The 16,997-nt window shown below is 41.6% G+C and overlaps 1 protein-coding gene across 8 annotated transcripts in view; it reads left to right on the forward strand.

The window, feature by feature from the left end:
• Window positions 1-16,997, forward strand: part of SUSD1 (sushi domain containing 1) — a 163,783-nt gene that overhangs the window by 28,505 nt on the left and 118,281 nt on the right. For 7 of the 8 annotated variants that reach the window (XM_059071554.2, XM_067040116.1, XM_067040117.1 and 4 more), the window contains exons 6-8: window positions 175-354; window positions 10,541-10,638; window positions 11,262-11,448. In XM_059071554.2, coding sequence (XP_058927537.1) covers window positions 175-354; window positions 10,541-10,638; window positions 11,262-11,448 — 465 coding nt within the window. The remainder of the gene's footprint in view (window positions 1-174; window positions 355-10,540; window positions 10,639-11,261; window positions 11,449-16,997) is intronic. The other variant, XM_067040114.1, reaches the window with a different exon arrangement.

Consider the following 16,997-nt stretch of genomic DNA (forward strand, 5'->3'; position numbering starts at 1 on the left):
TACTTCTGAACAATCTTATTTTAAATACTTGCAACTGGATTATTTGATGGGGTTAGTGTTTTCTCTTCTCCCATATGACTGGACTCTATCATTACTAAATATTTATTTCTAAAAAGTGAATTATGGGGTAGAAGTCATGGGTCATAACAAGTGCTGTGCTACTTCCCATTGCAGAGATCGACTGTGGCCACCCTCCGGAAGTGCAGCACGCGGTCCTGGTGGGGAACCACAGCTCCAGCCTGGGCGGTATGGCTCACTATGTCTGTCAAGAGGGCTTTGAGAGCCCTGGAGGAAAGATCACTTCTGTTTGCACAGAGAGAGGGATCTGGAGAACAAGTACTTTGTCATGCACAGGTATAGACTCCATTCTGTGGGTCTCCTGTCTCATGGAAGCAAACAGCAGAACGTAAAACCTTTGATTGCTTACCCTGTGTACTGCCCTGGCTGTGCCATTTACCTGGGCAGGTTCCTGGCTTTAGGTTTGTCAGCTAAACCCTGAAGATTTACAGGGTGGATTGGGAAAATAAGTTGGATAGGAAATTTTATGCATCTAATCTTTTGAAACCCACCTTAAATCACAGTGATTCCTGTCTCTTTTGCTTGTTTGCCCGAGATATTTTTCTCCATGAACCATTTTCTCAGGGGGGAGTACTTAAAAGTCCTAATTAAGCACATGTTGACAGCTTTTCAGAGAGGAGGTGGTGTAATGTATATCGAGGTTTTTAATGTTTTTTTTTTTTTTTTTTTTTTTTTTTTTTTTTTTTTTTTTTTTTTTTTTTTTTTGTGGTACGCGGGCCTCTCACTGTTGTGGCCTCTCCCGTTGCGGAGCACAGGCTCCGGACGCACAGGCGCAGTGGCCATGGCTCACGGGCTTAGTTGCTCCGCGGCATGTGGGATCTTCCCGGACCAGGGCACGAACCCGTGTCTCCTGCATCGGCAGGTGGATTCTCAACCACTGCGCCACCAGGGAAGCCCTAATGTTTATTTTTAATCGTGGTAAAATATGAACAACATAAAATCTACCATCTTAGAGTGATTTTTTCAGTGTTAAGTATATTCATGTTGCGCAACCAATCTCCAGAACTTTTTCATGTTGAAAAACTGAAACTCTATACGGGTTAAACAGTAACTCCCTACTTCCCCCTTCCCACAGCTTCTGGTACCACCATTCTGCTTTCTGTTTCTATGAGTTTGACTAATTGACCTCATGTAAGCAGAATCATGTAGTATTTATCCTTCTGTGACTGGTTTATTTCACTTAACATAACGTACTACAGGTTTATTCATGTTACTGCCAATGGTGGGATTTCCTTCTTTTTTCTGGCTGAATAATATTTTGTAGTATATATATAAACATTATGCTTATCAATTCATCCATTGATGGACAATTGTGTTGCCTCCACCTTTTGGTTATTGTGAATAACGCTGCTGTGAGCACGGGTATACAAATATCTCTTTGAGACCTTGCTTTCAATTCTTTTGGATATATACCCCCAAATGAAATTACTGGTGAAAAGGAGTTTTGAGACTTCAGTTCACATTCTAGCAGTGCCATGTGTTAGCTGTGTGCCATTAGGTAAGGCATTATTCTCTCAGAGCCTCAGTTTCCTCATCTATAAAAGGGAGAAAATAAAACCTGCTTTTCCTACCTCAAATTATTGTTGAGAGGGAATCAAATGAGATAATCTATGGGGAGCATTTTGAAGTTTAAACCACTGTGCACATGTTAGGTCTTTTACTGAAATTATTAACCTTGCTTGAAGAGGATCTTCTCATGAGTCAGAAGTGTAGACTTCCACATGCTTTATTTCACACCTCGGCCTCCAAGAAATAAGAAGGGAAAAGGCAATGATCCTTAGGTTTGTGGTGGTTGGCCGTGGGTGTGACAAATGGTTGTTACCTGGTCTGGAATGGCTCTGGGAATTTATTTCAAGCTGTTAACTTGCTTGGCTCTGAAGACAGATCTCTGAAGAGTGAAATCTCTAGGTAGCTTTGGTCTAGGTCTCTGGCTTGATTTTGTAGCAGAATTATGGAAGAATGTCTTGGGTGTTGCCAATCAAAGTTTTCCATAGGAAAGTCTAACCAGAGCAAATACAACATGCGGACTGCTGGTGATTTTTTGTCCATAGAGGAATGGTTCATGAGCATTTTGGGGTTAGGAATTTGATGAAATCTATCAATTTGTTCAGTAGATGTTTATTTAGCATACACTATATGTGAGGTACTTTCCTGGACACTACCTTCTTGGAATTTACAGGGCAATAGGGTAAACAGACTTTTCTCCAAAGAAATGCACATACGGATATACATATAATATTTTACAAAATCATGGAACTCTGAAGGCCTTGGGTAAAGCATCCCCGGAGTAGATGAAGAACTCAGCTCTGCTGCTGAGGCCCTGCCTGTGCCATGCATTTCCCACATTCAGTTATCTCCACCACAACTGCAGCAGGCTGTAGGCTAGAGATTGCAATCATAGTAACAAGGAAGGGCAGACACGGATGAGAACCCAGAGATCAAGTTCGGCCTTCTCTTAGGTCCCATTGACTTGCCCAACTTGCACAGAGAAGCAAGGGCAAACCTGTAACTAACGCCAAGGACTCCAGAGTCCCAGTCTTCATACTTGGGGACATTGAGAAGAGCTAATGCCGTTTTGAACCAGACTGATAGTCATTCCAAACTATTATTGCACCTCCAGCAGCACCTCTAAGAGTTATTTGGAGGAAGTGAGGCAGCTGCCTCGTGGGTTGCTGAATTCAACATCTGGGGAGGTGGTCTTGGCCCAGAGCTACCTATGGAGTTATTTGGTCAGAGAGCTGGGCCTAGCTTCTGGACCCTCAGCCATTTGCTTCATTGTTCAAGCTGCTGGGCCTCCACCATTCAGAATTCAGTGGGGGTACCAGGATTAGTCACTCCATGAAAAACCAGTGGATTTGCATGGGGCATAGTAAGCTATTAATTAGCTGATGCTTATAGAGCACTTTGAAGAACAAACATGTTATGTAACTGCTAATTATAATTACCAACCTCAGCCTGCCACCGTTCACAAAGTCTGTGGCTCCAGCTGCAGCTGTTTCCATGGGTTTATGCAAGCTTTGATTTAAGGAGAGAAAAGGCTTTCTCCCTGAGGGCTGTGATCTTTCTGTGAGGAGGCCTCTATGCCCTCAATCAAGATTGGCAGCTAAATTCAATTTCCTCAGATAAGGGGGTCGATTTACATGCTGATTAATTCATAGCACAGTGCACATGATCGCTGGGTGGGTAGGTACGGAGAGGCTTCTGGAACTGTAGTGAGAGATGCTGATTACCATGGCTCTTGCTCAGCTGCCCTCCCTTCCTTCTTTTTCCTGTTTTTCACCTATTTCTTCACACCTCCCCTTCTGTCCCAAACCGCTCTGTGTATTTTGTATTTACCTCCTTCAATGTTCACTTTTGGGTTTTTTCCCCATCTTCTTTTAGTTTCTGCCTAACCTGTGAATGCCTTCTACCCCTGTCCTTTGTTTTCATTCTGTTTACCCATCTTTTTATACATGAGTGTTTCATTCTAAATTGGGTAGAATAATTTATCTTCACTTTATGTGAGTTGTTGTTAGTTAAAAATATTTTTGGAGTCCCTATTTCGTTGGATTAATAGGACAGATCTGTGTGTGGGTATATATATATATATATATATATATATATATATATATATATACACACACACACATATGTATATTTAATTTTATTGAAGTATAGTTGATTTACAATGTTGTGTTAATTTCTGCTGTACAGCAAAGTGATTCAGTTAGATCTGTATATGTTTTTAATGGAGTGTGAACTTCAGCAAGGTGGTGGGACTTTTTTTTTTTTTTTTAAGGCCAGTTTAGACTGGAAACTCCAGAGAGCTGAGAATTAGGCAATTACTTTAGTGTCTGGAAAAACCCCAGGTGGAAGCTTGATGTTCAGTGAGTCGGTTTACCTCAAGATCAAAGGGACTGATTCATTCTTGATAAGACTGTCCCTGGCTTTCATTCTGCACAGGTTGTTTGGCTTTTTACGTTTAGAATCTGAGTTAATAATGATGAAGTTGAGGCTCACTCACTCCAGGCTCTCTCAAGAGCAACATCTCTATGGAAACACAGACTGGCTGCTGGGATCCTTTCTGGGCCCCTCACCCGACTCAGGGACTGAGTCCAAATGCCTCCAGGCCTCCTGTTAGCTCCTCCCCCTTCTGTTTTGTTGTTGATCCTCCTCTTCAGCCCAGTGAGTGCTCACTTGCAGCCAGACATATTTCAGATAGAAGAGAAAGGTCAGCCGGAATAAATGGGCACATTTATGCAAATAGCCACATGGCTGGGATTTGTTTGAATATGTGCGTAATGTTTAGACCGTCAAGCATTAGAGCTACCATTGATTGTGCACCAACTTAAACACCCACAGCTCTGCTAGGAGCGTTGGTGCTTGATTTCATTTTGTCCTCAGAAAAGCCCTGTGAAGTATTGATATTTTCCTTTCATAGGTGAGTAATCTGAGACTCATAAAAGTTACACAACTTTCACAGGGACTTTCAATGACTAGTAAATGGCAGAGACAGGATTTGAACTCAGGCCTTTAAACCTGGAAAGCCCACGATCTGTCTCCTGCCACTTTCCTAAGCTTGAATTATTTGTAGACCACCCTGACAATGTTTGCCAGAACAAAAGTATTTTTTAATTTAATAAGTTTCTTAAAACAACTTATGTTTAAAACTTAAAGTTTTAATTTAAATTTATTGATCAGGGACACAGTAATATATGTGATATGAGTTTGATGAACACCTGGGTTTTTTCAAATATACACAAAAATCAATACAAGGCAAACATAAAAATGTACTCATGTGCCACCAAAAAATCATCCTAAAGTGTATAATGCATTTTAGGAAAGCACTGCTTTAAGCCATGCTGCCTCTACCTATTTTATGTGACCCTAATGACTTAAAAAGAAGAAAGGAAGCATAGCAAAACTCTCATAGCCAAACATGCATTTATTCAAAGTTGTCACCTTGGGAAGCCATACCCTCATTTCAGTGATGCTGCTATTATCAAAATGTGTTGGTTTTGTAATCTATTTGGGAATTGCCTTTGGAGGTAGTTTATGAGTCATATTAGAAGACTGGTCATATCGTTTTTGAAATCAGACACTAGAAATGACATTGAGCTTGACATTCTGTTAAGGTCTCTTGAATTTATTCTGTAGGACCTTTTACTGTTTTCAAAAGTAGAGAAAATGGATATAAAATTGGAAACCAAGAGAGTGCACTAGACTAGGCCCTGCCCACAATGGGACTTCTGAGAGAGTAGTCTGTGCTCACTGTCTCTGTCCCCTCCCACCCTCTTCTCTTCTGAGCTTCCTGAAGGAGAATCAGGCGTCTAACACCCCACTTCACTGTTGCTCTCTCTCAAGGTCACTAATGACCACCTGTCAAATTCATGTTCTAGTGTCAGTCCTCCTTCCTCTTAACCTTTCCACAACATTTAGCATTGTTGATTATCTAGCCACACATTTATCCATCTATTCAACCAGTCAACCAAATGATAAATATTTTTAAAATGTCTATGTCCAACCAACTGTATTAGTTTCTGGGGATGGAGAGGTAGATAGATCTTGTCTTTGCTGTCATAGAGCTTACATTCAGGAGATATAGATATTAAATAACTAATTACAAAATTATTTGGTTAAAAACATGATGAGTACCACAGAGAAATACTGGATGCTAATAGAATATTAAAATACATAACTTTATATATGTACATTTATACACACACACACACACACACGCACGCACCCTGCACCACATGCAGAATCTAAAGCAAAGCAAAGGTACTTTATAACCCATGGAGGCTTTGGTCCCCAAAGTCCAATGCAGAGTTCAGTTGGATGCTGTGGGGGCCTACTTTGTTTAGGCCAGAGAAGCCTAAACGTCCTACAACTGGACAAGGCAGAGACCTGCTCTGCCTGCCTCTGTCCAAAGTCTGACCTCAGATCTGATCATGGCACCACGTGCCCTCCACTGGGGAAGAAAGAGCCATATGAGAGAAGAGCAAGAGCTCGAGCCCCCAGTGCTTATGTTCTGCGCCAGGCCCTTCTTGGGTGGGAGCGAGGAGGTTGGGAGGGTTGGTGGGAAGGAAGGGAGATAACATTCGAGGAAGCAGACACTCTTTCAGATCTTCTCTTTCCTTGACTCTCGAGGCATCACACTCTCCCAGCCAACCTCCGACCTCCTTCTGCATTCCTCTTTCTCCTCTAGTTTCCCCTTTGGTTTCCATGTGTCCCAGTGCCCTGCTCTCATGCCACCTGCTCTCCATGTCCTACCTGGGTGTGTCACCTGCACCCAGGGCTTCAACTACCATCTACCCACTGATGACCTTCAAGCCTGTTTTCTTCACCCAGGTACATTAACTCAGACTTAGCATGTTCTAAACACAATTTGTTCGTCTCCTTCTCACAAACCCAGTCTGCTTCCTCCTATATTTCTTATGAGTACAGTAGAAGGCAATCCATTCAGACTCTCAGGCTCAGAGACTGGCAGTCAGCCTAGACTCCTTATCTCTTGCTTCCTATTGCTTCCCCTTCAGAATTGCTCACGGTTTTAAATATAGTGCCCTGATTTCATCTTTTCACCTTTTTGCTGAATAACTACTTCAGTGCAAAGGCTCTGGGCTTTGGAGTCTGGCAGGTCTAGTTTTGAAACCTGACTTCACTGCTTACTAGCTGTGTGACCTTCAGCAGGTTACTTAACTTCTCTAAGCCTTAGGTCTGTAAAATGGACACGATAATGTCAAATTCATGGTGTTATTTTGAAGATTAGATGAATGATACCTTTAAAGTACTGTACATGCTATCTGGTCCATAGTAACAACTCAATAAATGTTCACTCATTATTGATTTTATGATTGCCTCCTGTGACTGCTGGGAAAGTGTGATCAAATCTATAAAGACCTGTGTATCAGTGTTTGATGTATTATAATCATTGAGTAAAGGGTATCACATTCTTTCCTTGTGACCTCCAGTGTCTCCTTCAAAATACACCAGAGTTATCTTTCTAAAAAAACAAGTCCCCATCTTCCTGCTTTTAGCTCTGCAAGGCTCGTCGGAGTAAGTCTGCGCTTAGCCTAGCGAGCAGGTCTTCCCAAGTCCAATCCCTTCCCCTCTCTGCAACCTCGCTTCCCCTCTTTCCTCCTCCCCAGCACGTTACACGTCTCTGTCACCTCTCTGAATCTGCCACACCCTTTACGCTTGCGGGCATCGGACCTACTGTTCTGTCTTCTGTCTTCCTCACTCATCAGCCATTCAGCCCTGAAGGTCATGACCCCCAGGAAGCCGGCTTCCCCAGGTCTTCCAGTGAGAGCTGGTGGCTTCTTTCTCTATACCCTGTGGTACTCGTGTGCAACTTTGTTCTGATATTTATCAAGTTGTAATTTTTCTGCTTATATGTTTGCTCCCTCCATTAGAAGCCATGTTCCTGAGGGAAGGACTTCTGTTCTGATCATCGTCACAGCCCAGTGCCTGGCATGGGAGGATGCTTGGCATTCGATAATGGTTCAGTTAAGGGTCAGTGGTGAATAAAGTGCCCTGGAGTCAGTTCCAAAGAGAACTTCCAGAAATGTTTTCAGTTTTCAGTATGATTAGAATTAGGGCGTAGCCTCCCAAGTCATCTCTTTTAAAGGGGCAGCATGGATATGGATGTTTACTAGCTGATACATTTATAACGGAGTCTTTCCAGCTGATTCGTAGACACCTGGAGGGAAAAGCAACCGGATTTTGTTATACTACTCCTTGGGATGAAATATCTGACATCCCTATAGTCAGATCTGGGTCCCTCTGTGCAGAGAGCATGGCATGGCCTGGAGGCAGATAGCATTTTTGAGATGTTATTTGCAGTTGTCATAGTGAATGAGCAAAAAGGAAGAGCAAGAAAGGAAACGTCCATGTTTCCTTTCTAATCTCTGCTTGGGTGGCAAAGAGGTCCCGAGTGGGAAGGAAATGTGCTTTACTGGCAACTCAGAGAGAAGGTGAGGGGTGGGATGTTTTCTTTTCCTTTTGGACCAGGGGGTGAGTATCAGAGGGATGTGGGAATGAGCAGAGGAGTCTAGAACACTCTAGGGCTTTGAAGGTCAGTGGAGACGGAAAGGGCCAGGAATACTTGGGACTTGTTCAAACTGATAAAAGACTGGTGCCAGCATCATCATTATGCTACCCAAGGAGGTGAATGGATAGGTCTTTGCATCTATCAGGATACCCATGTCCACAGCTGGAGTATTTCTTTGATTTCAAATTATCTGTGCTCCAGGGAGAAACATTGATGTAGAGACCCAGGAGTGCTTTAGACAGCCATAGGTGTCTAAAGAGACACCAGTCCTCTGGTGTCTCTGCAGAAGTTTGCCTGTTTTCCTCTCTCTGCCTCCATTTATTCCCACTTATAGCCAGCTGACCTGGGCTTACCCAAGACCAGGTAATATGTGACATAGAATCTCGGCAATGCTGCTGAAGGGATGATTTAGTAAAGATATAAAATCTTCCATAGACAAAGAGAGCAGTAGACTAGGGTCTGTCTAAAGATAGTATTGGTTCTGAGTAGAGGAGAAATTAGTCAACCCTACAGGTGCCTGAGGTGCAGGCTCCCTTTCCCACTTGGAGGCTGAGAAGAGATTTACTAGAAGGGAAGGATGGGAGCTGAGATGAAGAGAGGCATCTTCTGGGGCGGAGACTTATCTTTCTCACCCTTCTTTTTTTGTACGCGGGCCTCTCACTGTTGTGGCCTCTTTCGTTGCGGAGCACAGGCTCCGGACGCGCAGGCTCAGCGGCCATGGCTCACGGGCCCAGCCGCTCCGCGTCATGTGGGATCTTCCCGGACCGGGGCACGAACCCGCGTCCCCTGCATCGGCAGGCGGACTCTCAACCACTGCGCCACCAGGGAAGCCCTCTCACCCTTCTTGATGGGAGTCTTACCTTGGGTTTCCCAGAAAGCAGGGCCTGAGGCAGAGGGCTTATATTTTTTTCACAACAGGGAATGCTATCCCAGGAAGCAGGAGTGAGGGCAAGTAGAGCAGGGAAGGAAGCAGAGCCAGTGTAAGGACGCCTTGTGGCAGTGGTCTTCACTCAGTGCAAGTATTGCTCCATCAGTGCAACAGCGCCTTGAGAGGTCTTTGTAGGTCTGCCCTTCAAGGGGATGAAAGATAAGGGGCAGACTTATCTAGTACCTCCTGTCCCCCAGGAGGTGTTAATTCCCCCCCACTTCCAGGTTACATGTGCTAGGGTGTGCAGCAGGGAAGCCCCAGCATGGGAGACAAGACACAGTCATGGTATCAAAGCCCATGCAGGGCTGGAACAAGGAACAGGAGAAGCTGAGAGGTTCTAGAACATCCACAAGGGATGTCTGATTCAATGGGGAAGCTTGAATTTGGGCTGAGGAACATTCCTGTGTGGTGAGGTGGTGATTCCCTTCTCCAGAGGTGATGGTTTGGTAACTTCTACCCGCAGGGAATTTTATTCCTTTTGATGTTGTTGTAAGTGAAATTTTTTTCTTTAATTTCCTTTTTGGATTGTTCCTTGCTAGTGGACAGAAATGCAATTGATTTTTGTATATTGACCTTGTATCCTGCAACCTGGCTCAACTCCTTTCTTAGCTTTGTGTGTGTGTGTGTGTGTTTGTGTATGTGAATTCCTTAGGATTCTTTATAGACAAGAGTATGTCAACTGCAAGTAAAAATAGTTTTACTTATCTGCAGGGAATTTATTAAATGGATAAAAAGCTAGATCCTTGCCCCCTTCCCATCTGGACAACTTCCTAGGTGGTTCACTAGGTTCATTGGAAACTGTGTTACCTCAGGAACCGAAGCCCTAATACTGTTTCCCACATTGCCAAATATATTACATGAAATACACACAGAATATATAAAAAAAGCAGAACAACTTGAAGAAATTAGTGGCTTCCTAGTAAGTCAGGATTAAATCACTTCAGTTAAAGGAGCCCTGGAAGTATCCAGGGACCTTGTGGAGAATTTATTTAGTTTACCCCAACGGGTTGCTCCTGACGAATGGTCCCATGTGGTGATGCGTGTCATTTCCCTCTTGGGAACAGCAGTGACCTGGAAATGACGCTCCATCAGCTGGGTGGGATGAGGAAGCCGGAAGCTGATCTTACCTGTGCAGCTGCAAGGAAGATTCAGGGCTCAGCTCTGGGCCGCTTTCTATCCCACAGGAGTGGAACACCAGTGGCATCCAGTGGCCTGTCAGACCAATCACAGGTTGGAATTCTCACCCATACTTAAGCAGGAATGTTTCCTTTTCCTCCAAATCAGGTAATGGGCCAAGCTCACTCATGCTGAAGTTAAACTGGGTGATTGGCCTGGGGTAGCTTGAATTGCTGATTTGATTTCTGAATCAGAGCATGAATGGTGATCATCAGAGAGACCAGCTCGGCAGATAAACTAAGTCATGCCCTCGAATGTGGTGGCCATTAGGGTTTTTCCAAAGCCCATTGATGCATTTTGTGAGTGGACTCTCTCTTTTTCTATTTTAGAAATAATTATAGAAATTAATGACGTGTCAGTGTTTAATAACACTTGTGTGAGGTGGCAAATAAACCAAGGAAGAATAAACTCCAAGATCATATATGTGGTAAGTAAAGTGAGCTCCTTTTTCCTGCTAGGGCAGAAATGGTTACCATGGGAATAAGAGTAGGAGGGACTTGCTTCCGGAAGTGCTTCTCAGTCGAATAGCTTTCCAATCCCATAGTCCTTTAAAAAAGTGAACAGAATTTTTTAAGGTATCTGGATTATTTTATTTTACGTTTTGTGTTTAGTATATTTGTCATCCTCCAGCATGTATGTGTGGGGGATGTATTTATATTTGGCATCGTGATTATCGCTTGTTTGCAAGCTCTTGTATTTCACTCCCCCAGAACAAGCCTAGAAGCATATGCTGCCTCGGTGACAGTTTGCAGTGAGCGGGTCTCAGGTTGTGTTACCTCCATTGAGTGCTGGTCATTTGAGTGCAGGAGAGCACTCCCTGGAGATACTCCTCATTTTATGTCGCTTCTGAGCATTTATGGATTACTGGGCTGGATCAGATTTCATCATCAGATACCTGATAGCAGAGGTTTGCCCTATTTATCTCCCTTGGGGTGAGCAGTGCAGTGTTAAAGGGAGTAGTAAGAGAGTAGTTTCCAGCACCACAAAAATCTCTCTTGTTTGTTTTAACTGGAGTCATGGTGGGTTCTCTTGTCTCCTCCCCTCACAAAGATATACATAAAAGGACAACGGTTGGACCCCATGGAAACAGTTCATGAGGAGACAGTTAATTTGACCACAGACAGCAGGACCCCGGAAGTGTGCCTAGATCTGTACCAGGGCACCAACTACACCATGCACATTTCTATTGCCTCTCCCAGACGCTCTGTGCCAGCCACCATTGGGTTCCGGACAGCTGGTAGGTGGAGGTGAAGTCTCGTTTCCTCCTAGAAAATGCTAAGCACAGGATGTGGGGAAATGTGCTTCAGAATCTACTGGTCAGGAGAGTTCACGGTTGCTTTCTGAGATTTGTAGCCGGGGGATTAATTGCTCTAGGGCTCACAACCAGAGCGGGTCTGGTAGGAGAAATTCCTATCCTATTGATGCCAGGCTGAATGGTCACTGATGTATTGATTCTCAGCTGCGTCCTCTGGTTCACGTGGAAGGTAATAAGGCATTTAAAAGAGGAGAACAGTAGGCGATGATGCAGTCCAATTCAGTTATCCAAGGCAATAGAGGGTAGCCACATGGCTTATCTTTGGTAGGAAACTCAAAAGTCATTCACTCTTGCCTATGGGAAAGGTGGAGCCAGGGAGGCTGACCCAGGAGCTGTGCTCCAGGATGGGAACTGACCCTAGGACTGTTTGGGGGTGGGGAACCAAGTTGAGAGTGGGTAGGTGGAGAGGGGGAGGCAGCCCTAGGATGCAGGATGGTAGATGTGGGGTGAAAAGAGGAGTGGACAAGAAGGAGCTTCAAGAAGTCATAATAAACCCCAAGGCACATAAGTTATCACATGGATTTTTATATCATCATGACAATTACAGTAAGTTTTTTTTTTTTTTTTTTTTCAAAATTCTGGTTGTGTGGTGTCAGGACTAATTAAACTCCTAATAAGAAAACCTTGAAAAGCCATTGGTGTCATTTATTATTTTGGATGAGTTGAGGTAGTTCTCAACTAGCTATTTGATGTCCTAATTAAGAAAACTCAACCTTTAGGTGTTGCTGCCACTAGGAACTGGGAAGTAACATGGATGTTGCAGAAATAATTGAAGTCTGCCAGTCTTAACAATATCAAGCCAACTATGAAATTATACAAAATAAGTCTCAGAGTACTTGTATATAAATAAAACAAAATGATTTATTTCTAAGTAAATACTAGGTAGGGAAAGATATTGTCAAATTAATATAGTAACTAGAGAAAGTTGTTCAAAGTTAAAAATAAACTACTGTGGATTTATTAGGAATATGTCTTCTTTAAAAGAGCATCCCAGGTCCCAGGACTCCAAACTCATCTGTCTCTGTTCAGTCAGAATGACAGCTTGCTGTTCAGTGTCAGCTGTTTTTACTAATATCCTCTTCAACCTCTTCAAGTTAATTTCCACTGAGAAAAGCATGGCCTTTTGGGTCAGACATACCTGGATTTGCATCTTAACTCTGCTTGCTTAAGAGTTGGGTGACCATGGCTGAGTTTTTTAATGTCTCCAGACCTCCTTCCTCTGTCTGAAATGTTAAGTGGAATTGGATTAAATTTGCAAATTAATCTAGTGAGAATTGGGATTTATATTGAATTATTCCAACTGGGAACAAGGTACGTTTCTACATTTACTCCATATCTACTCAAATTTTGTCTTTGCTGTTTCCTTATGCACTCTTGTGAAGATCTGTCATTCCCTCCTCTATATCATGCACATTTAGCCATCTGATTTCATTATTAGCATTTTGCTAGTTCTCTTTAAATGAAATGGGAAGTTTTCCATATTTTTTATACCTTGGAAAAGTTTATATCACTTTAGAATTATACCCTTCCCTTAAAGTTGGACACATTGCTCTTAATATTGCTTAAGTTTCACCCCTTTAGGAGATGATTCTTTGATAAATTTGTCAGTTTCTTCTATGCTTTTGGGGGTGTGTTTATGTTTCTTACATTTTCTTGAGTCAATTTTTATAATTTGTACTTTCCTAAGAAACGTCCGTTTCGCTGTGATTTTAAATATATTGGCAGATATATTGGCAGAATGTCACATGGAATATTTGTTTACAACTCCTCTGGGGTTACAGATTATATAACCCCAGGTTATTTCGATTTGTAGTTTTGTGTTTCTCTCTTTTTAACACTTGGTCTGATTCGCTTGGGTTGTCTGTTTTATTACTGTTGTTTTCCCCAAAGAGTAATCTCTTGGGTTTTTAAATTGTTTTTCTTTCTCTGTCTTATTAATTTCTCCCCTTATTTTTAAAAATTATTTCCTTCTCCCTTATTCTCTTAACTTTGTTATATTGTTCTATTACTAAATTCTTGAATTGAATGCATAGTTCAACTTATTTCCATTATTTTCTGTTTGATAATAAAAGCCTTCAGTGCTTCTTTCTCCCTTCCGGATTTGAGCTTTGGCAGAATTCCTCAGGCATTTATACATGTTCTCTTTATCTTTACTTTCAAGACATGGTATAATTGCTATTCTGATTTTCCCTTGATCGAAGAATTATTTATGAGGGTGTTAATATATGTTCTCTTTATTTTTTACTTTCAAAACATTATATACTTGCTATTTTTTATTTATATATTTATTTATTTTTTTGGCTGCATTGGGTCTTTGTTGCTGCATGTGGACTTTCTCTAATTGTGGCGAGCAGGGGCTACTCTTCGTTGCAGTGCGCAGGCTTCTCATTGCGGTGGCTTCTCTTGTTGTGGAGCATGGGCTCTAGGTGCGCGGGCTTCAGTAGTTGTGGCACACGGGGGCTTAGTTGCTCTGCAGCATGTGGGATCTTCCTGGACCAGGGCTTGAACTCGTATCCCCTGCATTGGCAGGCAAATTCTTTTTTTTTTTTTTTTTTTTTTTTTGCGGTACGCGGGCCTCTCACTGTTGTGGCCTCTCCCATTGCGGAGCACAGGCTCCCGACGCGCAGGCTCAGAGGCCATGGCTCACGGGCCCAGCCGCTCCGCGGTATGTGGGATCTTCCCGGACCCGGGCACGAACCCGTGTCTCCTGCATCGGCAGGCGGATTCTCAACCACTGCGCCACCAGGGAAGCCCGGCAGGCAAATTCTTAACCACTGTGCCACCAGGGAAGTCCCTACTTGCTATTTTGACTTCCTTATTGATTGAAGGATTAATTATGTGTGTTATCAAGTGGTAGGTTTAAAATATTTTTAACATTTACACTTTGTTGTTGATTTCTAGTTTTTTTTTTTTTTTACATTTTAGTATTCTTTGTGGGGAATTTATCAACATTTTCTTGGGGCTTACTATTTGGCGAAGTGTTGTGATAATAGGTAGAGTGTTTGCTTGTAAGGTAAGATCTAGTCTTAAATCAGCTCTAGCAGTAAGGTTTTTCAGGACTTCTGTTTTTGTTGTTGTTACTGTTCTTTGCTTACTTGGATTGCCATTCTTCTCAGTTTCTCTTAGAAATTCTAATTGTTTTGTTTCACACATTTTGATGTTATGATATTTATGTTCGTGATTGATATCTTAACTGTAGATTCTAACTTCCACTATTAAGAAGTGGCTCACTTTAGCCTATTTAATTTTTTTTTTTGCCCCGATTTTCTTGATTTCTTTGTGCTCTATTTGCATGGTATGCCTTTGCCCCCCTTTTGTTCTTCTTAAAAGCTATCTGGATAACATTGCTATAGATGTACTCTAGGAGACAGCATATGTGGCAAACCTTTTTGAGAAAAGTAGTAGTTAAGAAATTTACATTAGTGTTGTTTGTGATATGGTTTTCCTTTCTTCTGTCATCTTAATTTTTTCTCCTTTTTATGCTATGTTGTTATGTCCATTGTTTTCTCTTTTTGCTGCACGGATTTTCTTTTTTCAGTGATTCAGACAGTATAGATTTTGCTTTTATTCTGCATTACACATTAAAAAACAAAAATAAAAAAATCCTATTTGAATGTGTATTTCTCTTATTGCCTGTGTTGACTGAAATAATGTTAACTTCTCCCCCAGTAAGATAAGGAAGTTAGCATTCTTTACTTCCTTTTATTCCTTCCCCTTTTGCTTCCCTTATGTTATTGGTTTAATACAGAATTTTATTGCCAGCTTCTTATTTTTAACATGTACTACATCTTTAAAGGATTCATTTTTATATTAATTTATAGCAATATTCGTAACAATTATTTAAATAGGTATATGTTTTAATAGTTTCAGTGTTTACTACCAGTTCTTTCATACCAAAGCATCTCTGTCTTTCTCTGTATTTTTATTTCTCTCTCTGCACAGTGATTTCTATCTTCTTACTGAGGAATGGGATACTTTCTGAGCCCAGGATTATCTGAGAATATCCTTTTGTTGTCTTCACAAGTGAATAGGAGCTTGATTGAAGATTAAATTCTTGGGTCAAAACCTTTGTTGTCAGAATTCTGGTGGCATTTCACATTGGCTTTGGGAATTTAAAGTTTTGAAAGAGGAATTTGAAGGTGTGATTAAAAAACAAAAAATCCTATGTAGACAATCTGATTTTTCAGCCTGGATATCATAGAAGCTTTCTTTATGTGTGAAGTTCAAGACTTTAATCATTTACTCATGCACATAGTAAATGTTTATTGACCACTTACTATGTGTTTGACATTGTTCTAGGCATCGGGAATTCAATAGTGAATGAGACAGGAGTCCTTCTTTCATGAAATTTCAGTCATGGGTTATATACATGTTAATGTTTTTCACAAAGTTTTCCTAGTACCCTGTGAGTTTTTGGATCTTCAAATTTCAATCTATCTACACATTAGGAATATTTTATTTCATTAAATCGCTGATTATTGTTTTTGTTTGGTTGGTTTCGCTCTTCAAATACTCCTATGTGCAATTCCTTGTCTGTCTGCATTGGTCTTCTATTTTCTCTTTTTTTATATCCGTGCCTTTTTCCTTTGCCTTCTGTGAGTATGTAGCAAGTTTGTTCTCTATATGCATTTATGCATATATGCATTGACATTTCTTTTTTTAAAAGATTAATTAATTAATTAGTTAATTAATTTTTTGGCTGCGTTGGGCCTTCGTTGCTTCACGCAGGCTTTCTCTAGTTGCGGCGAGTGGGGGCTACTCTTTGTTGCGGTGCGTGGGCTTCTCATTGCAGTGGCTTCTCTTGTTGCGGAGCAGGGGCTCTAGGTGCGTGGGCTTCAGTGGTTGTGGCACGAGGGCTCAGTAGTTGTGGCTTGCGGTCTCTAGAGCTCAGGCTCAGTAGTTGTGGTACACAGGGGCTTAGTTGCTCCATGGCACGTGCGATCTTCCTGGACCAGGGCTTGAACCTGTGTCCCCTGCATTAGCAGGTGAATTCTTAACCACTGCACCACCAGGGAAGTCCCTGCGTTGACATTTCTGATGCACTTTAAATTCTGTTGTTGCACTTCCATTTCTTTTTGTTTTTTGTCTCTTCTAGTTCCCTTTTTATTTCTGCCTCTCTCAACCAACTTCCTCTCTGCTATCACATTCTCTTACCGTCTCATCCTTAATCTGTTTGAATCATCTTTAAAATTTTTTTACTGAAAGTACAGAACAGATGTTGCTGAATTTTACCATTATTTTGCTCACTATTTTTTTTCAACAGTGTTCATTCTTTGCCTTCTAGGGGCGATCTCCCTCTTCTTCTTTGTAAAATCATTTCATGGGCTTTTTCCTCCTCTTTCTATATTATTTATCCTTGGAAGATAAAAGTTTTATTTAGGTTTAATATTTCCCTCATAATAAAATGGATGGCATTCCCTTTGATCTTACTTTTTATTGGATAATATTGGTATGCTTATCTCAGATCTCAT

The sequence above is a fragment of the Kogia breviceps genome, chromosome 8, assembly GCF_026419965.1.
Source record: "Kogia breviceps isolate mKogBre1 chromosome 8, mKogBre1 haplotype 1, whole genome shotgun sequence".
NCBI lineage: Eukaryota > Metazoa > Chordata > Mammalia > Artiodactyla > Physeteridae > Kogia > Kogia breviceps.